The sequence below is a fragment of the Augochlora pura genome, chromosome 4 (genome assembly GCF_028453695.1).
Source record: "Augochlora pura isolate Apur16 chromosome 4, APUR_v2.2.1, whole genome shotgun sequence".
NCBI classification, from domain to species: Eukaryota; Metazoa; Arthropoda; class Insecta; order Hymenoptera; family Halictidae; genus Augochlora; species Augochlora pura.
In genome coordinates, this window is record NC_135775.1 from 2,962,046 (window position 1) to 2,985,153 (window position 23,108).

General features: G+C 46.0%; 1 protein-coding gene across 1 annotated transcript in view; it reads right to left on the reverse strand.

The window, feature by feature from the left end:
- LOC144468342 (kin of IRRE-like protein 1) overlaps positions 1-23,108 on the reverse strand; it is a 123,021-nt gene that overhangs the window by 5,898 nt on the left and 94,015 nt on the right. The window contains exons 9-10 of the mRNA XM_078177753.1: positions 9,658-9,817; positions 1,416-1,715 (exon numbers count right to left, since the gene is read on the reverse strand). Of these exons, the coding sequence (XP_078033879.1) occupies positions 1,416-1,715; positions 9,658-9,817 (460 nt within the window). The remainder of the gene's footprint in view (positions 1-1,415; positions 1,716-9,657; positions 9,818-23,108) is intronic.

The window sequence follows — 23,108 nt, forward strand, 5'->3', positions numbered from 1 at the left end:
GAGGAGACCTCCCCGGGTTCGCGGGCCCGACAATCGCGCGACAGGTTTGATTAAAGATCGCTTTCCGACTAATTGGAAGGATCTTTAGAGTCGGGACAATCTCGGTCTCGAAAGGGTAAATAATTGAGGCGTTAATAGTCTCGGCGGCTTGGCTCCGGTCTCGAGGGTGCCAGGAATTCGACGGTCCCTGAATAATTTACGCACGGAGGACTTTCGTGTCGAAGTAGAGCTGCCGTCGACATCTATTCACCCTCCCCTCTCTTCTACGACGACGACGACGACCTACTCGCGTTCGATATCTCGAAACGGACCAGGACAATACACCACCTTATTTCCACCGAATATTAGCCGCGGCGCACTGTTCCCGAATCGGCGTTCACGCGCTCTGCCAAATTGTTCCAACGAATCGCGGTTGGACGGTCGTATTCGATCTGATACTGTTTTGAGGATGACTCCTGTTTTATACTTCGTTTTTATATTTATTGCGGTGTAGTGGACGTTGATTTTGGTTTTGATCTTATCTGGGCTAGATTTTGACCTTAGGGCTAGCTTTCGACCTTACCTGGGCTAGCTTTTGACCTTACCTGGGCTAGCTTTTGCCCTTACCTGGGCTAGCTTTTGATCTGAGTTCTAGCTTTTGACCTTAGGGCTAGCTTTTGATGTTAGGGCTAGCTTTTGAGCCCAGGGCTAGGTTTGACCTTAGGGCTAGCTTTTGACCTTAGGGCTAGCTTTTGCCCTTATCTGGGCTAGCTTTCACGAGCCAGGTACAGTTTGGAAATAATATTTAATTAAATACTATCATCATAAATAATTTAATATTTTATTAACTTCAGCGAAGAGCATTAATTTTACAGAGTCGCGACACTGTGTAAATATCTCGGAAGTTTTTCTTTCTTTAAATAAATACAAATATTCTCGTGATGCAACAATTATCCGACCAGGTTTCCAGGACTCGCAGTCGCTTCGAGCGCGGCCGGTTTATCAGGCGGGAAAGATGATTTCCGAACGCGCGTCGCCGTCGCGCCGCGCAACGGTGGCACGCGTTGCTCAACACAGCCGGTATTTTCCGAGCGGGTTGATCCACGCCGGCAGGTCCGCCGACAGCTTTGCCCGCGCGTGTTTCGGTGTTTGCACGGGGGCACGCCGACGCGACGGAAACGCGGCGCGGAGGAGGAGGAGCGGCGTGGAGAGGAGAGGAGCGCGGGTCATAGTTTCTGAGCGTAAACAGGCTCGTTTCTGGCCCCAGAAAGGATTTTAACTCGATTTGGTGACCGCCGGGCGACTCGAGGCGAGGCGCGACCTCGTTGCACCCGGCTGCCACCAGAAAGCGACGTCCATCCTCTCACCCTCTCCCTCCCCCCCTACCCTACACTGTGCACGGTGTAACGTTTACCCTCGATCCGGTAAATACTCACCGGCGGCTACCAGCTGGAAGAGACACGGTCTCGCCTGTGTACCGACCAAATTGTCCGCCCAGCAGGACAGAGTGCCGTAATCGTGTTCGGGGCCCGGCGTGTACGTAAGCACGCTCACGCCCCGCGACTTCTCCATCGAGAACTTGTTCGGCGCTACCTCCAGCGTCTCCCCGTTGTTGTTGAATTTCCATCGGAAATTGTGCGCCGGCGGATCGGCCTCCACGTGGCAGGCGATGTCCACGGACTCGTCCCGCGACGCGCCTACCACGATGATACGGTCCTCCTTGCACACCGGGGCGACTGCAATTCGAACGGTACATGATTAATTCACGCGATGTGTAGTTAATTCGCATGATATATAATTCATTCGTACGATATATAGTTCATTCACACGATATTATACTTTGATATTATGCTATTCGATATTATGCTATTCGATATTATATGTATATTGTAATATGCGTTAAGGGATATGGTATAGTGTATTATATCGTACTGTATCTGCCCTGGTTTATTTTATTCCATTCTATTCTTATTTATTATTTGCTAATTTATTCTATTCTATTCTCTTATGTTTTATTTTATTCTAGGTTACACTATTCTGATCTTGTTTATTCCATTGTATTTGTATTCTATTTTAATTTACCCTATTCTATTATACATTGTATCGTATAATAAAATATAATAAAAATATAATATAATATAGCGGCAGTATGGAAGATTTTTATAAAAAGATTCGTATCGTTGTATCAGAAAAATATTTTTCACCATTTGCAAGAAAACCTCCTACTAAATTTACCCCAATTATTGACATATATTTAACATCAATACAAGCCAAATACACCATAAAATATTTGATTAAAATAAATAATCAACAGGGCAAAATGCAACTTCTTACCGTTACATCAAATATAATATAATAATTAACAAAAGCTAACCTGCTAATTAATCGATCAAGAATCGATCCACTACAACCAACGCAAAAAATAAACAATCTTAAATCATGCCAATTGTCTCTAAAATTCTTGATAGCGTGTGAATCCTTAAAACCAATGGAAGAAGTAATGCCATAAGCCAGAGACAGTTTCGAACAGCAACCGAGGGGGTGGTTTTCGTAAGAAAACGCGGTGAAGTCGTGCGCGCTGGAAGACGAGCTCGTGACACGGGAGCAAAGCGAGATCGACCCTTTGACGAAGAAGGTCGTCGGCTGGTTGGTCAAGGCAATCTTCGGGGAATAACTTTGTCGGGTTGAAGAGAGAGAGAGAGAGAGAGGGGGCGGCGCGTCGACGGTTTCGTCTGGCGTGTGTTGGTCGTTAATGGGTTTCGGGGACGGAGTCGCGACCGTAGCGAAATTGTGACGAGCCGGTAGGGGGGGATAGGGTAGATCGCGTTGGCCGGCCGATTGATCACCGTTCCATTCGGGTTTTATTCGTTCGAGGAGGTCGAGCCCCTCGCAGCAGCTCGCAGCCGACGGCGGCCAGAGTTCGGCTCGCAGCAAGCGACGCGGCGTTACGATGGAAATTGCGGCAAATGAAAGCTACAGAGAGGGCAACGCCGGTGCGGCGGTCAGCTTATTGCCCGGCTTTTTTTCCCCCACCCCACCCTCCCTCTTCTACCCCCCCACCGTCGGCGGCGGCGATAAACGTTCGCTTGTTTGCTATTCCTTTTATTTAGTTACCGCGCGCTCAATTCGGTAAATAGCAGTTGAAGTCAGGTTTCGAGTACAAAAGCGTCATCGAGTGGGTGGGCCGGGGGCCGCGCACCCACGGTTCTTTCGCCGTTCGATGGCTTTTGTTCCATTCGCGTCGCGCCCCCTCGTCCGTGTGAATAGCGTCCGCGAGCGATCTCTCTCTCTCTCTCTCTTTCTCTATTTCTCTCTCTATTTCTATTTCTCTTTCTCTTTCTCGCGAGCGCACGCGCTACCCGGAACGAATTAATTCGCGCGCGCGTGGCCCTCTCCCCGACCGTTCAAGTCCGACGCAAATAAATACAAGGGAGTTCGCAAACAGTCCCGCCGACAAAAAGTTCCCGAGCGAAACGGACGGCGAGACACGGCTGTTCGACAAAGGTCCGGACCGAGTGGACCGAACGGATACACTCTGCCGCGCTGTGTTTTTTTGCGCGAGCCGCTCTCAGACGCCGCGGGAAAAATTCCGCGAAAGATACGCGACGGGATAATCGAATTTTAGAGAGATCGATATTGTATAATTAACACCGGCGAGAAACGTAAGAGTAATTGCGATTATTATACCACAGGATGGTCCTCGTCGATTTCAATGGCGTTGAAATATGTTATGAAGGCTACTGTTCTGTATCATTTTTTACTGTTACCGCTCTTAACCCTTTGCACTCGAGTGGTAACTCCGAGGTACCACTGAAACTTTCTGTTACTTCAAGATAATGCCAACATAATTCTCGCAGCGATAGAAGTCAGATTTAAAAAAATTATTAAACAGTGATTTTCATATTTATATTATTATTATTATCATTATATTTATCAAATCGTTATGTTTAGTATGCATACGAGTGCATTTTATTATACAGAATTAAAATTTAATTAACGAGGGTCACCCTGTCCTATACAATTAACTAACAATACTGTTATAGTTCAATAAAAAAAAAACAAAATAATTTTGAAATCTTGGAGACAGGTCCACTTAGCAATTTTTGATGATCGCAAAAAGCCGCCCCCTGAAAACAAGATAGAGAAAAAAATACTACACTCGACGCTTATTTTTTAAACGAACTACCCCTCGGCAGATAAAAATAAATGAAGATAAATAAGACACCCTTTTATATAATCGGCGACATAGTATAGTATTATCGGCGATATACTATATAGTATCGGCGACATTCTGCTTCAAAGGGTTAAAAATCGACGCCGCGATGACTCGATCATTGACGCGCGAAATAAATATTATTGGTACAACCGTGCGGGTGTGATCCGCGGCCGTTGAAGTGCAAAACATGCTCGGACTGGGAAGAACCGTGTATGGTACGGGGAAGGGGGGGAAAAAGCACGCAAGTTCGATGGTGCTTCGACGACGACAATGAGCTCGAGAGAACTCGAGCTTGCCTATCCTACTGTGCTTCTCGCTGAACGACAGGCGGCGTTCGAGGAGCGCGCGGCACGTTTATTCGCCCCGGTCCTCGTCCCGAAGAATGTCGAACCGCGTCTCGCTATTCTGTCATGGCATGGAAGGAGAAGGAAGGAGGGAGAAGGGGAGAGGAGAGGGAAGGAGAGTCGACGAAGGAGAGAAGAGAAAAGGAGAGAAGGAGATTGTGTTGAGCAAAGCGAGAAAAAGGAGAGAAATAGATAGATAGATAGAAAGATAGATAGATAGATAGATAGATAGATAGATAGAGAGATAGATAGATAGATAGATAGAGAGAAAGAGAGGGAGAGAGAAGGAGAGTGTGCGAGGAAAAGCGAAAAAAGCGAGAGAAAGACGAAAAGACAGAGAATGATAGAACGATGGAAAGTGAGCAAGAAAATAAGAAAATACTATAAGGACATCGTGCCGGGGGAAGTGAAAACAAGAAGAGAGAAAGAGAGTGTTAAGTAAAGTGAGAAAAGGAGAGCCATAGAGAAAGAGAGAATATGCAAAGAAATTAAGAAAAATAGAGAAAGAAAGCTAGAGCGAGTCAGAGAACAGCAAAATTTTAAAGGGAATGTACAAGGAAAAGCAACGAAGAGAGAGAAAAAGAAAAAGGCAGAAAGAGGGAGAGAGAGAGAAAAATACAGAAAGAGAGAAGAAGAGGAGAAGAAGACGCAAGGACCGCGAGAGGAAAAGCAAGAAAAAGAGGCAGAGGTCCGGGTGGGGGCGCACCGTCTCCCGGAATGGAATCGTTTCGCGACCGACGCGGAAGGATTGCCGGCTCCGCGCCGCGTTTTCCGCGCGATATATATTTCCCCTCGTTCATCAGCCGTTGCCGCCGCCGCTATCTATCTCCCTTTGCATCCGTCTACCTTTTCACTTTGCGGCAGAAGAGAGATAAATAGACGGACGGTATCTTATCGAGCCGGGCGCGCGGCGCGGCTCGTCTCGAGACCAGAAAGGACCCGAAAGTATTCCCGAGGAGGCACAGACGATACCAAGGACTGTATTTCGGCTCGATAATCGGCCGGGTAATTTCGCCAAGTAGAACGAGCCCCGTCGCGAGTGCCGCGGACATGCCCCGAAATGAAAGACGTCTTCTTCCGCGCCGCGCCGCTTCGAGCATGTGGAACAAATTGCCTGCTGGTCCGGCTCGCTTCTGCAATCGGCTCGCGCGACTTTTCGATTGGGTAGAATATCGGTCAGCTGAATCATTGACGTTGGTTAGATTCTCGGATAGTGGTTGTTTAGGAATTAATTTAATGGGCGAGGCGCGACGTTTTGGAATGCAGAATTGTTATTCAATTCTGTGTAATTAGCTCTACTTTTAACTCTTCATTATTTCCAATCATTTTCTATATATTGTTGGTTATATTAGTATACGATTTATTATAGCAGTATATAAATTATATTAATATAGATAAAGTAATTGAGTTGATAAATAAATATCGTTAAAATGACGCTATTTTATGCAAGCTTCGAATATTTTGCTCTGTTACACCGATTTTACGTTCTTTTATTCTTTCCAAATATATAATCTTGTCAAAAATATTTAGCAATCCAAAAATCGACAACAAGCAACTTTTCCAAGCAAGCATGAAAATGTTGGTCACCACATTGTAATTTTTAAATTAGTAATAAGGGATGCGATCGAACGCGAACAGTTTGCGGGGCACCGCCGTAATTGTAACGGGGTTTGGGGGGCGAGGGGTGCGGGGTGGGGGGGGACGAATCAAAAAGCGGCGATCGCTAAAGAAGTCTTATCGCGCCGGCGGGTCAGCGGTCCGATTTTGTAGCGTAATTAACGGGGCGGCGGGCACTGCGTCGGTCACCGTTGAACCGAGGGGCGGAGGACGGGCGAGGGAGGGGGTTGGAGGGCGTTGGACCGAGCTCTGTAATTCGAAATTAACGATCAGAATCGGCGGTCGCACCCCGCCGGACGCCGCCGCCGCCGCCGCGCTTTTAAACGGCGCGTATGAAATTTAATTATCATCCGTGACAGGGAAGCGTCGCGACGCGACACGGACAGCGGGATTGATAAAGCCCCGGGGCGGCGGCGGTCCCCGCGCGGCTCTCCCCCCCCCTTCCTCCGCGAAATTTTTTTTTCTAGCCCGGGTCGCTCGATAATTGCCATCGACGGTGTAAATTCCGCTTTGTAACGCGCGTTTCCCGAAAAAAAAGCGGCGCGGAGAAAAAAAGAGGAAAAAGGGTGAAAAAAAAAACAGAGCGCCGATTTTCGAGTCTGTTTATACTGAACGTGTTCTCTCGTTGATGGGACAGAGAGAGAGAGAGAGAGAGAGAGTGAGGGGACCCCGTCGCGGACACTCTTCGCCTCTCGTCGTCTGGCTCCTCGACAGAATCGCTCGAAAAATCTGGCAATTCTCGGCCGGCACTTTCTCGTTAAAGCTTCGATCGGAATCGATTTAAATCCCCCCGACCGCGAGAAGGGAAAACCTCGTTTCCACCGCGCGGACGTGAATGGCCTAAAGCAAATGTCATTTCCAGACGTGGCGCGACGATGTAATAACCGGGAAACTAAATCCGGACGCGGGGCTACCTTGCTCTCTGTCACCCGCTGTCTCCCTCTTCCCCCCCACCTTACTCTTTCTCACTCTCACCTGATCTCTCTTGCACTATTACTCTTTCTCTCTCTCTCTCTTACTTTGCTCCTCTTTACTCTTTCTCTCTCTCACTTGGTCTCTCTCACTTGCTCCACTTTACTCTTTCTGTCTTTCACTTGGTCTCTCTTGCTCTCTTACTCTCTCTTACCCTTTTTCTCTCACTCTTACTTTGCTCTCCTTTACCCTTTTTCTCTCACTCTCTTCCTCTTGCACGCCATCTTTCTTCGATCCGAGAAACAGCCCGCGAGAGATTGCTGCTTATCCCCGGCTCGTTCCCGGGACCTTTACGAGGCCGTCACCGGGCCGCAGTTAAATATCGAGAGGGGCCAGTTTTTTTTTTCTAGCGCGTCTACACGTAGACGGAGGGCTAGCTACTAACACCGTCGTCGTCCGGCGACGATTTCCCCCGACGTCGTCGAATTTTTACGGGCCGGCGAGTTAACACTCTTCGAGCACCGCTTAAACGTCCCACGCCATCGAATTGAAGTTTCCACGAATCCGTGAGAGAGAAAGAGAGAGAGAGAGAGAGCACTCGCCGCGGAATTACGGCCGGTTGTAGGATCGCTCGGTATAAGGTTTTTAAAGGGACTGCTCGCCCTGCGATCATCTTTCATCGAGATCTCAAACAGTTAGCCGGGCTTTTATGCCCGGCGTGATCGTCGTAAAAGAAAGTCGCGTTTGTTCGCGACGGGAACATCGAGAGCAACTGATTGCTTGAGAATTTTATTTGAGACGGTGAAGGGATGATTTTTTAGGTATTCAGAGTGGTTCTATGAAAAAATGTTAATATGTCTTTTGAGGGGATTCTAAATTGCAATAATAGGAATTTGGAAAAGTTTGCTATTGGATGAAACACTTAGGTTATGTTAGCTTAGAAGTTTGCAGTAATATTGAGTATTAATTGAGTGATATAAATTAATTGTTGATAATTATTAATATACTATCTGTAATGAGTAATATATTGTATATTATCAGTATGAGCAATATAAATAAATTGCTGATAATTATTAAAATACTATCAATAATAACTATTATCAATATAAGCAATATAAATTAACTACTGATAATTATTAACAAACTCCTTTCGCTCACTTCAACTCCTCTGACCCCTTCACCCAATTTATTCATAAAATTTAAAATCCATAAAAATATTTTAAAATCCATAATCTCATCCCTCAAACAGGCATTCGAACGTCTCGAAAAGATTCGCCGAAAGATTCTCTATCAATTTACGAGAACCGCCGCTTATATATACCCCGGCCCGGGAACAGCGAATCGGAAATCCGTGGGACGATCACTGTGGCTAAAAGGCGGAGAGGAAAAATCGTTCCGCGAAACGCGAGGCGCACGTTCCACCGGTGGAAAAAGTTGTTCCGTGGCAACGAAAATTGCTGGGTCCCGGTGTTCGAGCCGGATGACCAAGGAAAGGACAGTGATTCTCCGACGATCGTCTTTTAAATTGGGGATATTCAATTTGTATACGGGCTTCGTGAACGAAGAGCGAGAGCGAGAGAGAGAGAGAGAGAGAGGGGTGGTGGGGAATCTCTGACGGTTCCCGGAGCCGCACTGCGGTCGACAGTATGCTCGACGTAACCCGGGGAATTGGATATCAAAAATGTAGCTGGAACTAAGTACGCCTGAAATATTCAGGTGAAACGAGATCCTCGGCTGCAGCCGATTCGGAATAAATACGCGAGCCGGTTACGTTATACGGGGCTAGAGACGTTCGTTCTCTCTAGCTAGCTGGCTCGATAGCTGGCTCTCGAATAGGTCAGGTGGCTAAGGTGGCTGCGCGAATAGGTTGGCTAAGGTTGGTTCGATAAGGTGGCTGGGTGGGTTGGTGGCTACGGAGCTGGATTGCTGGGTGGATGGATAGAGAGATGACTTGAGTGATAGATAGAAAGATGACTGGATAGATGGATGGCTAGGTGACTAGATAGATAGATAGGAGACTAGATGGCTGGACAATTAGATAGATAGCTAGGTGATTGGATGGCTAGATAAGTGGGTAGATAGGTAGATAAATGACTAGGTGGCTAGATAGCTAGGTGACTGGATAGATAGATAGATGACTAGGTGGATAGATAACTAGGTGGCTAAATGGCTAAATGGCTAGGTAGCTAGATGACCAAGTAGCTAAGTGACTAAGTAACCAAGTGGTCAAGTGGCTAGATAGCTAGGTAGCTAGATTGCTAGATAGATGCAAAGTAGTTAGATGACCAAGTAGCTAAGTGACGAAGTAACCAAGTGACCAAGTGGCTACTTAGCTAGGTAGCTAAGAACTAGCTAGACAGCTGCCTAGCCAGGTGCTAACTAACTATCCACACGCCTAAATATCTAAAGCGACTTGGCAGCTGGGCGCTACGTCGCGTTCAACGCTGCTCGTTAACGAAACGGGCCACGGAAGAAAAAAAGTACCGCCATGGAAAAATCCTCGATTAACTCGGCCGATTAAAATAAAGCTGCGGCTCCCGAACGGCCGCGCACCCAGGCTCGTCGCCCTCTCATGAAACGTGTACTCACACTTGACGCGAAAATGAAGAGGCTCGCTCCGCGTCTCGTTCAGGTCGTTCGTCACCGCGCAGACATACTTGCCGGCGCTGCTCCTCGTCACGCTCTGCAGCACCAGGCTCTGGTTCGACCAGATTATCTTCGCCGTCGTGTTGTGCGCCAGGATTTGATTCTGAAACCAAACCAATTCCCGACATTTTACTAACCGTGACGTCGTTCCGCATTGCGCCGCCTATGCGACAGAACCGCGGAGAGACGTTTCTTAACCCCTCTCGCTTTTCTAATCTTAATAATAATTTAATTTAAATTTAGGCGATTATAAAAATAGGAGGTCTTGTGTGATTATAAAAGTAAAAATAAAGAAAAATAAATTATATTATTTTCAATATATTATAAAAGTAAAAATAAAAATGACAGGATTTATGTAATTATAAAAATGACAGATATTATGCGATTATTAAAGTGACAGGTTTTATACGATTATAAAAATGACAGGTTTTACGGAATTATTTATTTGCAAAGATGGAACTACGTTATAATTATAGTTGCTGTTTGGAACAGCGATTTTGGAAGTTCGAGTTTTAATTATTGGTTCTTGTAGTTTCTAAACGAGCTTCGCTAAATGATATTGTTTAGACGCTGAGGAGTGACGTTTAACGCGTTGAGAAATTAATGCGCTGCTGCACGAAGCTTCGTCCGATCGCACGATGACGAGAGAAACAAATTACAACGGCACACCGTGTGGCCCGGTTTGGGAAATTCGGCGACAAGTTGTTATAACTTTTAAACGGTTGCAAATAATGCAATGAAATTTCCACGGAAAATAATTGACAAACAGTTGTTTTTAGCTGGCGGTGATTAAATATTTTTTGCACTTTTTAAAAAATAAATTTTAATAAATCGCTTTGTCAAACGCTTATTGTGCTAGATGCTCTTTGACAAACAATCGTATGAATATTTACGACACATCTTAGAGTATTTTATAGTATCTTATGGCATCTTATAACATCTCATGGTATCTCATGGCATCTTGTAACATCGTATGGTATCTCATGGCATTTTATAACATCTTATGGCATTTTGTTGCATCTTATAACATCTTATTTCACCTTACGCCATTTTATACGATTTTCTACCATTTTATACATTTTATTCACTTCGCTCGTTTCGCGCGTTCCACGAGTTTCATACATATTTTTAGCCGTACAGTTTTATACAGTGGAACTCCATTTATGAGAACGAAATTTTCGTCAATGCCCGGTTTTGTGAACCCGGGGAGGGGAAGGGGTCTCTCACTCTCCGGGAATCCACTTATCCGAAACGTGTACCGCAGTTATTTGAACGCGAAGTTGCAAGTAGTTGCCATTATATATGTGAACTACATTCGAAGCCCCATCGCTTTTACGTTACCGGGTCCGTGAACGGCCGCCACTTTTACAGAAATTGTATGCGGCCCATCGTGAAATATGATTGGTTCCACGAAAATCCGTTCCATCACTTCTTAAATAGGTACACAGGCAATATTATTTATTCCCGGTACAATGGCGCGGGCGAAACCGTATCAATAATTTCGGAAATAGATTAACGTTTCTGAAAAGTGAATTTCCATTTCTGTGCGAATATTAGAGAAGACTGTTTTATTGCAAAGTAACTAATATAGATTATTATTAATTTTACTGTTATCTGAAACGAGAAAAATATTTTTTAAGAAGTCTATTTTTTCGAATTTTTGCGCGAATATCAAAGAAGATTATTTTATTACAAAATAACTAATATACATCCTTTTTAATTTTTCTATCACTTGGATTAAGAAAAATAGTTTAAAAACTCTCTTTTTGTGACTATTTTTATCGGAGCTTATTGAGAAAATTTAAAAAATGCATTTCGCCGTGCACGGGGCGTCGATATGCGCATAAAAACCGTGTTGAAAATTTCATCGGAATCGTTTGATGCATATTCAAGCAACAGCCGCCGGAACCTGAAAAAAATTACCTGTTTTTGGTTCGAAAAATTCCTAGTCATTCCGACCGGTTTCGGAAAAAAAGTTGTACCGCTTTAAAAATCTGTTTACTCGGTTCTTTTTTTTTTAATATGAACTGCGTGCGATATATTATTGGCCGACGGCTCGGAATTCGCATAAACGGAGTTTTATCGAGTTTAACGATTTGTGTCGAGCTCGGCGCAAATAATAATTAGATCGCGGATGTTTACGCAGAGTAAAAATTCTATTTGTCAATTTTTATAAATTTTGATCGAGTAGACGTTTTTCTTTTAATTTAATTATTTCAGCAATTATTTCATATATTCTTTTAATATTTATATTGTTTTATATTTTACTATTTGTGACGTCTATTGTCGGCAATTAACTATATTAATAATTCGAATAATAAGTCGAAGCAATTTAATTAACTAAAGCAATATTAAAATGTTAATATTTTTTATAGGAGATGGTAGTAGATTTTAGTCTTTCTTTTTTTAAATATGATAGAATGATATTTTTATTTTATTGATATTGCTGTATATCTCATTGTACGATATGTAATTTATATGATAATATAATATTACATATTATATTACACAATTTTCGAAATCGTTCAAAAATTAACGTCAACCATGCCCGACGACCGTTTGTTGCCGCGCGTTCGAGCGAAGCGCAAAAAAAAAAAACATGAAAAAGATTAACCGCGCCGGTTTTTATCGCGGACAGGCCGGCTCCGATCAATTTACCGTCTGTTGTTCCGTGTTTAGACCCGGCTCCGGCATCCCGGCCTGATCGCGATCGCGATTTCGTTTCTCGTTACCCCGGGTAAGATGAATCGGCAATAAACGAGCGGCCGGGCGGTTCTCGCGACGTCCTTTTGACTGATTTCTCTGTTGGTCGCGTTATCACCGCGGCGGGTCACTTCCACGCTAAATCCATCACTGGAATTAAGGACCGCGGCTTAAATCACGCTCGCGAAATTTCTTTCTCCCCCCGTCGGACGAAATCGCTCGCCGAAATCGCGTCGCTTTCTTTCGACCTCGTTAAGGCTGGATCTATTAAAGAGGCGAGCGTTTCGGTCACTAGATTAACCCTTTGACTATTGTTGGCGCCTATTGGCGTCCGAAACATGTCTTCCCAGTACTGTAGACGCCAATAGGCGTCCAGATCAAGTTTCGCCTGTTTCGCTCGTTTATTATTAACCCTTTGCCCTCGGAGCCATTTCAACTGTAAATTCGAAATAATTTTTCTGGTTCGTGCTATTTCCATTCTATTTAACAAAATCAATTTTTATGCATACGAAATGACTCGTACCGACAGTTTTACTATTTGACAATTTTTTCAATCTGAAACGTATTGTTGCAAAAATTATTTCGGAATGAAATAGAATAATTTTTGTGGTGCCTCAGAGTCGCCATTCGAGTGCGATATTTGGTAGACCAAATTTTTAGTATACCACATTTATATACCAAAAGAACCATTTATAAGAGATATTAACAACAACAGACCCATCACCGTTATCTCACTGTCTACTTACGCAAACGTCGCCCCCAAGAAAACACCCTAAAACACCCTAAAACGTCGAGCACCCATCCCTCCGTCCGTGCACCCATCCCCGCCATTAACCGCGGAATAAAAGCGGCGAAACAAAGAAATAAAACGAAACGGGGGTGGTCCTCGGAGCGGCTTGTTTCCCACGCGTCTTCGCAGCGGCCCTTTTTTTCAGGGTGATGTAGAGACGGTCGACCCACCTCACCCACCCCCATAGAAGCGTCAGAATTTACGAGGCCTCGTCGGGAACGCGTTAAGACGACGCCCGAGCGAAACAAGGGACCGTTTCGGGGTTAATGGATCGAAAGGCTCGGGGGGAGCTTTCTCCGAGGCGAGAGAAAGAAAGAGAGAGAGAGAAAGAGAGAGTGAGCAGGGGCAGAGAGGAGGGTGGTCCTTGGATCCCGGAGCGTCGCGCGAGGATTAAAATATTTCGAGAAGGGGGGGAGAAAAATCTAAATTGGATTTTATCGGGCCGTCTGCGACGCATCGCGATTCCGCTCGAAGCCACGAGTAAACGAAAGAATTAGAGACGAGCGGAGAGGAGCGGGGCGGAGCACGTGGGCGAACCCAAGGCAAGCCACCGTGCAACCTACTCGACCAGAGAATACTGCACTCGTGCTCGTTAAACCCACCCCTCTTTCTCTCTCTTCGAATTCTTTTCTTTGGCGGCGAGCTCTCGCGCCCTCGACGCATTAGTACGTGTACAGAGGGAGAGAGAGGAGGGGGAGAGGTTCGTTCGAAATACAGCACCCCCTCTCTGTAGAGGAGAGGAGAACGATCCCGAAACGTTTCTCGTTCAGGGTAATAGTTGTTAGAGCCCCAGCTCGCGCGCCGACAAGCTTTATGACACGCTCGCGGCCCGTTCCGCGTTTTCCCTCCGCTTTCGCTCCGAGCGATCCGACCGAGTCCCTTCCAACAGGGAGAGTAGAGTTATCAAACCCGCTACGGAAATGATTAACCACTGTTGCGCCGCCGTTTTGTTCGTTCCAGATACCGTTTCGAATTTTATGCCGAGCTTCTGTCAAGTTATGTCAAGTCATGTCGAGCTTATGTCAAGTTATGTCGCGAAATTAGAGAAATTTATTGGATCGAATTAAAATGTTAGGTTATGTTCTTATTTTCACGGAATTTAATCGAATTTGGAATAAAATTGGGATTTAAAATTATGCACAATGACGTACATTTACGTGAAATTCTGTACAATTACGTAAAATCACGTATAATCAGTGTCGTCAATGAATAATTAAAAAATTGTCAATGTTGTTTATATTTCAAGAAACTGTGAGGCACACCTTCAACGATTTCTAACCTAAACGACCGCCGCAATGGGGGACGATTTTTCTCGTTCTCGCATTTGGTTGTGACCCGCTTTATAAAGCGACTCAATTATGGAAACGTCAAGAAATAAATCGACAGAGGGTTATAAAAGTGCAAAGTCTCGGAGGTTGCCAATCACGTCGGTAGCAGACACGCCAGGATCGGTCTGGTCTGAGCAAACGCTGCTGCTGCTGATGCAAGAAAAAAAAAGGGTCCACGAAAGATTAGCTATCGGCGAGATTCTGTTTCGGTTCGTCGATGCGATTAGTCGCGGCCAAGTAGGGGAGGGAGGAGGAGGGGAGGAGGGGCGGATGGATTAAACAGGGGGGCTCGGTTGCGAGATCCTCTCGTTTAACCCGAGCAAACCTGATTAGCAGAAGGAAAGTGCTCCGCGTAGCTGATCCCCGATGCGAACGATCAAAGGATCAGCTTGCTTTCGGGCGAGACTCTCTGCTCGGAAATCGAATTAATAACGCTAAACCGAAAGCCCCCGCGACGCGGGGGATGCTTAAGGTGATATTCGCGTTAACGCGCGCTCGCAGCCGGTTGCTTTTCAACTACGATGACGGATAATATAAATGTCCGATGTTATATCGACGTGGAGGATTTTTTGGGGGATACTTCGGGGTGTTGTTGACTCGACCATTATGCTAGCTGTTAAGGCATAATTATATATTAAGGCGTAGTAAGGAGGACGCGCGACCACAGGAACATTGTTTTTCTCCCCGGTGGCGTTAAGCTTCTTTTCTGGGTCGGGCCGAACGGGATCGCTATCGGCGACACCCGATTACGAGGAATTCCTCCCTGCGGGGTCTCGGGTCCGACGACAAAACCCTGGAATATCTGGCTCGTCCAATCTCGGCGCCACCGCCGACCTCCTCTCCCCCGTTGGAGTCGGCCGGCCGGCGCGCGGCTATCCAGAAAGATTCATCGAATTTCTTCTCGCATTTCGATCCCCGGTGAAGATTCGTGGTCGGAGGCGCGCCGAAATTCTACGGCGAATCCGTGGCCCGGCTTCTCGGGGTTGCTGCTGCCGGTCCTCCGGCAGACGGTGAAAAAATGCGAGCCTTGTGGGGGTCGGCCGCCGAAGAAAAGAGGCCAGAGAGGCTGGAGAGGCGGGCGTTCATTCCGGTCAGACGGCGCACTGATTCCTTGAAAAATTGCCAACAACTCGCGGCCGTTCTGAGCTTCCACTTTCTTTGCGCCTCTCCTGCGCCCCCTTCCTTCGTTTATTCTTTGCTTCTTCCTTCCTCCATTATTTCCTTCCTTCCTTCCTTCCTCCATTATTTCCTTCCTTCCTTCTTTCCTCCATTATTTCCTTCCCTCCTATTTTCCTTCCTTTCATCCTTCCTCTCTCCGCAAGACGCCAATCGCAGACCAACCAACCGCGATTAAATTCGCCTAACAATCGCGACTAAATCCCCCCCGCCGCCGGTATTCCCGTTCCCGATCGCCCGCATCGAAGTCATCGGTTAAATCGTCGGAGCCGAGGAAGAAGGTATCGGGTTTTGATATCCGCGATAAAACGGTGATCGGGCGAGTGTTCCGCGAGCGCTTGCCGGGCCCGCGTATCGAACCGCTGTGCAACAATCCTTGCGTAACGAGGCCACAACGGGCGACAACGTTGCTATTCATTCCGCCGCGCGAATCCGAACCGGAACCGACGGGTAAAACCACCCCATCCCCACCTCCCTCTCCCACCCGCCGTCGATTCGACGTAGGGAATAAGATCGCGGACGGGGATAAATAGCTCTCGCCGAGAAGCCGAGAGGGAAGGAAGGAGGGAGGGAGGGGGAGGAGGAGGAGAGCCGCGCTGTTCCGACCGAGTTGGAACCATTCTTCTCGAAAGAGCATTTTACCGTACCGGATATACGCTGCTATAGCCGGGGCGCGAAGGGGGGGGGGGGATGATTAAGAAAAATGGCTCGTTACATGCCCCGGGATAAAGTTAGCGGCATCGAGCGGGCCGCCTAAGACCGCGGCTCAACTTTGACTTCGCCAACCCCTTCGCGTCTTCGCCGGGCCAATTAACGGGAAACTTTCCTAGCTATTTATTTATTTATCGGTCGGCCTCCCGTGCGTCTTCGTGCTAATTTTACCCTACTGAGAGCTTGCTTTGATTTTTGGGCGCAGCCGTTTCCAAATTCCGGTTAATATTTCACGCGACGCTCGTGGACCAGGTATATTTTCGAACTCGCGTCGAGAAACGGGCATCGTTGTTTCGTGAATCGGGGGAGGAGACTTTGTAATTGAGTTGAGAATGGGAGAATATTCTTCGATAGCTGTCTGGGGCGAGTAGTAGCGTTGAATTGATCATTTAACGTTTGAATGATAAATGCGTTGTTTAATATTATTTAACGTTATTTGACGTTATTTAACATTATTTAATGTTATTTGACACGATGGCAACGTTATTTAATGACATGTGACACTATAATAACGTCGTTTAACGTTAATTAATATTTTTTGAAGTTATTTAACGTTATTTAATGCTGTGCTAACTATATTATATTAATTAATATAATAGTAGATTATATTAATAGTACACTTACTATATTTGTGTTTTATTTATATCTCGAATTTATATTACTATTTATTTACTATATTACCTATTTATATTACTATTTACAGAAGCGGAGGATTTGAAATTGCCACCCCCCCCCCCCCCTCCCCGGGTATTCTATGAAAGCCCCCAGCGAACATAATTTAAAAATAAACTAATTAGTATTAATACAATATAACATACTATATTAAATAATCGTACAACCTTTCCATCTTCTTCTAAAAAAATTTTGCTCAACTAGAATTTTAATTCTCTTTAAAATCGTCTGCCTCAAAAGTTGAACGAAGACCGTGAAAATATTCCCTATCGCGACGATTATTACTCATCGCGACGTCCGCGCCATTTATTCCGACTATCCCTAAAATTCCAACGAATAGCCAAGAGTATCACCAACGAACCTCGCGCTAAGGATTCCTCGCGGCCGGAATAACTTTTGCTCCGCAGATCGCAGAGGGAGAGAGAGAGAGAGGGGGGTCCAGCGCGCGGCGACGTTTCGCGGTAAGTAGAAGCTACGAGGTCTGGTATCGGCGGGCGTCGGACGGCGTTCGAAATTCTCGGATCCGGTCTTTACCGTCCCGTATAGCAGTCCATACGAGGAAACTCGGTGCGAGAGAGAGAGAGAGAGAGAGAGAGAGAGAGAGAGAGCTGGGCAAAGTCTGAAATATCGTTTGCCGGCCGTGTAACTCGTCGTTCGCTCGTAAACCGTTCGGGAAACGATCGGCGATTACGCGATACAAGGTATCGGGGTCCCAGCGACGGCGGTGGGGGGGGAAACGATCGGCAGGGGGACACGTCAATTAACAAAGTCGTCGATAACGAAGGTAGTTCGAACGGTGGAGCAGGGCCGCCCTGCCAGAGCCCAGGCTACCGATGCTAAAAGTTTCCGTTTGAAGCCTGACATGGTTTGCCGTTCGCTGGAACGGGCGCGGGGCTGCGCGCGGCCCGGGGACACGCCACCGGCTCGGGAGGGACCGGTTTTATGCAACTGGCTCCCTATCCTAGCCGCAGGAAGAGAGCGAGAGGGAGAGAGAGAGAGAGAGAGGGAGGGAGAGGGAGGGAGAGGGAGGGAGGCAGTTGGAACGGAGCCCAAAAGCCCGGGAGCTTCATTTTGAGAATATTCGGAATCCGGAATAAGGGTGGAATTACTCGTAGCACGTGGTACGTACAACCGTGGCCCGGTACAATGGGCCGGTGGCATTGTCTCGCACGTCGCCGTTACATAAAGTAGGTGTTAACCGTCCTTTCGTACACCGCCGACGCCGACGCCACCCTTGATATTCCGTGCACGCACCCTTCCAAGGTTAGGTTTGCCTCGGGTCCGACGGGAAATGGATGAATCCGCCGACCCTGTGTCCCGCAGATCGGCCGATATAACCGGTGTCGCCGCCGCCGCTGTCCCTTCGCTACCCTCGCTTTCCTCTTTCTCAAGCTCTTTCCACTCCTTTCTCTGCGATACTCGCGAAGCAGTCAAGCAAGAGCCGGATTGGCTGACCGCGGAACGTCGAAACCGATTTTCACGAATTTTATATATTAACACGTCGACTGCCGACAATCGACCACTAAAATACTCGCACAGTTAAAACAATTTAATTAATTAAAGCGAAGCTGGAAAGTTAATATTTATCATAAGGGGTGGTGTTAGAAACTCTTTCGCATTCGAAACATTCTAGTCAAATTCAATTTATTCGAATATATTACAATGAAAATGAATTTTCAAGATCGGTAAGAAATTAGTATCTGTAATGTTAATATATATGACTGGGGAATCAATGCGTATTATGTCAATGTACTATAGCAGTGAGTTAGGTTATGTCAAGAGATCGATGTCACTATATAACAACCGAACAACAGATTTTTATGCAAAATCAAAATTACCTGCATCGATTACAAAGTAGAGGAACTATATATAGACACTTTTTACATTTTTTAATAAATTTATTCAGTTAAAAAATAATACAATAGTATCTCTAAATTCTTCTCATATTTGTCCTGTATTTCTGCATTTGATTTATTAATTTTTACTCTATATACGTAAAATCCTCGTTTCATTTGTGACTAAAAAATGATTCAAGGATTATTTAGTTTATTCAAGAATTATTTAGTTTACTCAAGGATTATTCAGTTTACTCAAGGATTATTTAGTTTACTCAAGGATTATTTACTTTACTCAAAAATGATTTAATTTACTCAAGAAAATAAGGAACATAGTCTCTTCTCTTCGAATACCAGAGTAATCTGTTCTAACGCGCAGCTCGAAGAAAAGACGATTAGGCGGAACAGACTATACCCGTGTTTCTTATTAATTTTTCCGTGGCGTCTCGAGAGAGAGCCCCGGACGTCGGATCGTTTAGCGAGACTTCTCGAGCGGCTAAATCGAAGATAAAGCTCCGGTCTTAACCGAGGGCTTAACCTATGCTAAGCGGGGGTTGAGAGAGAGAGACTGAAACACCTCTCCCCGGTCTTCTCGGTTCGCTCCGGCCGGCCGCGCGCGGAGATTCGCTCGCCTCCTGGTCCCCGGGACTCGCATAGATTACAATGCGAGCTTAATCGAGTTAGCGCCTTCTCGATGCCCGCGAACGGGGTCCGTTCCATCGATCCGAGCGCCGGGGAGGGAATCGCGTCTCGTTTAATCGGATTCGAGCCCCGTCGCGTCGTATCTCCGCGAGTCTACGATCGCCGGGCGCGACGGAATCACCGCAACCCTCTCTACACGGTGGAAATCGCTCGGATACACCGCGATCCGAACGACTTCGAACGATCCAACGTTCGTTCTATATCGTTTATCGGGGAAACTGGACTCGTCAATTGGAGAACGACGGATTTCATCCAATTATCTGCTGCTTGAAAGTGACGGACTTCGCGTGGAACAGAATTCTTTTATCTCGGAACAGAAGAATATTTGATATTTGCAGTGGCAGCCTTTCGATTTCAAGGAGATCTGTAGCTTGCGTATAAATTACCTAGACCTTGCAAAATCTATTTTTTAAATTTTCCTTACTGGATTAAATGATGCAGTTGCAGAATATGAATTTTAAAGAATTTTTTTCTGTTATTTTTAGTGACAGAAATATTGGAAGAAAGTGTCGTAGTCGTCGTGTGATATAATAGCTTATTCGTTATTTAAAAAATGGTGTATTTTTAAAACTGAATTGAGAATTTCTATTTTTAACCCTTCTCAGTATTTTATTCAACTATTTCACCCTTGCACCTGCAAAGAAAATTAAAAAAATCCTTTCTCTACGCATCTCAATACTTTATTACATACACACTCCAAAGAATCCACTAAGATCGTTACTACACGTCTCCGACGGAATCGTCAAAGAACGTCAAGTCGTCAAAGCTCCTCCAGCATCGATTCGAAGGAACCGAGCATCCCCGACGCGTTCTGCGACGTAACGAAGAGGAGCTTAGAACAATCGCGGCAGCCCGTGCGAGCCCACGGAGCCAACGTAGTACAGCAGTTCAGCGGTCGGAGAGAAATAGAGAGAAAGCGAGAGAGAGAGAGAGAGAGAAGGTCGTCGTAGCAGAGGAAGAAATCTTGATCCGGTCTGTCGTTTCGTGCCACCTTCTACCGTAGTATTCAAATGGCCTCGTTCCGAATCGATTTCGAATTATCTTCGGCGAACGGATTTCACCCTCAGGGGGGATGGGATAAAAGGGAGAGTCTGTCGGTGTAATGGAGGAAATGGTTCGGGGGGTAGGGGGAAGAAAAACTTGCGTAACGAGAGACGGAAGCTGAGAGCGAAGGGGATCGAAAGAAGGTCGAGAAAGAGCGAGAAAGAGGAAGAGGAAGAGGGAGGAAGAGGGAGGAAGAGAAGGCAGAGAGAAAGAAGGAGAATGAAGAGGAAAGGAAGAGGAAGAAGTCGAAGAGAAGGAAGGAGAGAGAGAAAGGAGGCAAAGAGAAAGAAGAATGAAGAGAAAGAAGAATGACGAAAAAGAAAAAGGCGAATATAAATATAGAAAAAGAGAGAAGAAAAAGAGCGAAAGAGACGGAAGGCAAAGAAAGAAAGAAAGAAAAAGGCGAATATAAATATAGAAAAAGAGAGAAGGAAAAGAGCGAAAGAGATAGAAGGCAAAGAAAGAAAGAAAGAAGAAGGCGAATATAAATATAGAAAAAGAGAGAAGGAAAAAACCGAAAGAGAGAGAAGGCAAAGAAAGAAAGAAAAAGGCGAATATAAATATAGAAAAAGAGAGAAGGAAAAGAGCGAAAGAGAGAGAAGGCAAAGAAAGAAAGAGAAGGGAGGTGAAGACAGAAATGAGGGAGAAGGAAAGAAAAAGACTGGTGAAGAGACAGAAAGGGTTAGAGAATGGAAAGGAGCGGTGGTTTCGAGGGAAGAAGAGCGCGGGAACTTTTACCGAGCAGCAGAATGCCCGGCCCGGAAGACAAAGAACGAGTTCGAGGGGACGTCTCCCGTCCGATTAAACGGACGCGGCTGCATTTGGCAAGGTCTTCGACCGACTACCGGCGAGCCGTGTCCCGGTTTTATCTACTTGTTGGCTGTAACTCCGCCCGTGAACGATCCTCTCCCCTCCCCTCCCCCTCTTCCCTCCGCGTTGCCGCCGCGCCGATCCCTTTCGCTAATTGAAACACGCTCCGCTCTCTCCCAACGAATTCCCCGCCACGCGAAAAGTGAAACGACTCCGACGGTCTCCTTTCCTGTCCACGAGATTAGCCGCGGCCGCTGCCCAGAAACTTACCCCAAATGCCATCGAGGACGATTAACCCTGTACGATCGCGTTACCTGCCGCGTGCACAACAATGGACGAACTATAGTCCGTTTTTCGACGCGATTGTCGAACGATGAATTCTTTGCGGCGCACGACTGGCTTTGCCGAGTTTTTATCGCATTTCACCGCGTGTAACGCTGATGTATAACCACGTGTATCGTTCGTCATATAACCACGTTTACCACCGGCGAATCCAAAAATCTGCGGTCGATATTCTTTGCAAGGCAAATCGGCAAAACTACCGTTTTAGCCTTAGCTGGAGCTCGAAGGGGTTGTAGGCGACTTTTTAACGTTTTTCAATTGTGTAATATGGGTAGATTAATGTTAAAATGATGAGGCTTTTCTTGTAGTAAATAAGACCACATTTTTTATATTTTATAGTTTAAAAATATTGAATGATTGATAACATTTTATACTAAATTGAAAGTCCTTTGTACTTTGACATTTACGTATACTACTTTAATATACCGAGAAGGAATTTTTCTTTTTAATTTGTACTTACTACATTATTATATATTTATATATACTCTACTTTGATATATATTAAAGAATCTTTTCCTTTCAATGTATTATATATTTATCCAAACACACGGCACAGAAATCAAAGCGATACCATCGTCCAAGTACATTTTCGAGTCACCCTAAACAGAACAATAAACGGCAGACAGTCGGAGCAACGTTCCCGGTGATATCCAGCATGTCTAGGCCTATCTCGACGACCCGGTTCCGGCTGGTACCCGGCGCGGATCGCCGCGGATCCCGCCCGGTTTCCGGCTGTCTCCGCTCCCGTTTCGTTTTTTCGGGGCGTCAGCTTTTTTTCGCTTCTCCTCCGCGCTGTCGCGTTAATTTGTCCAAGAGACCCGGCGGATTCTTGAACCAAACGCTATTCGTTTTGTCTCCTCGTTAGCCGGGACAAAAGGGTGTACGGCACAAAAGATAACGAAACTAGCGCTCTTTTCATCCGGTCTGATTAAACAACTAAGCGTCGCCGCCGGTGCCGTCCTTAACCGTGGGACTCCCGGCCTCTGATAAGCCGTCAGGCTCATTCCTGCCGCGCCTCCCCCCACCGGCGGTGTGTTGTCAATCCTCACAAAGGAGTATCTCGTAGTCAAAGGATCCCGGGGGTCGCGAAGAGTCGCCGCGGCGCGCGTTGTTGTCCGCGGCGGCGTGTCGCGCGCGATTCGTTTTTCGCCGAAAGACTCCTCGCGAAGACGTTGCTGCGTGGTAATAAGTAGTGGATTTGGTGGAGCGAGGAGGGAGGAAGAGAGAGGGAGAGCTGCTTCGTCCCGGGCCCGCTGGCGGACTCGTCGGTAAGGCGAATTA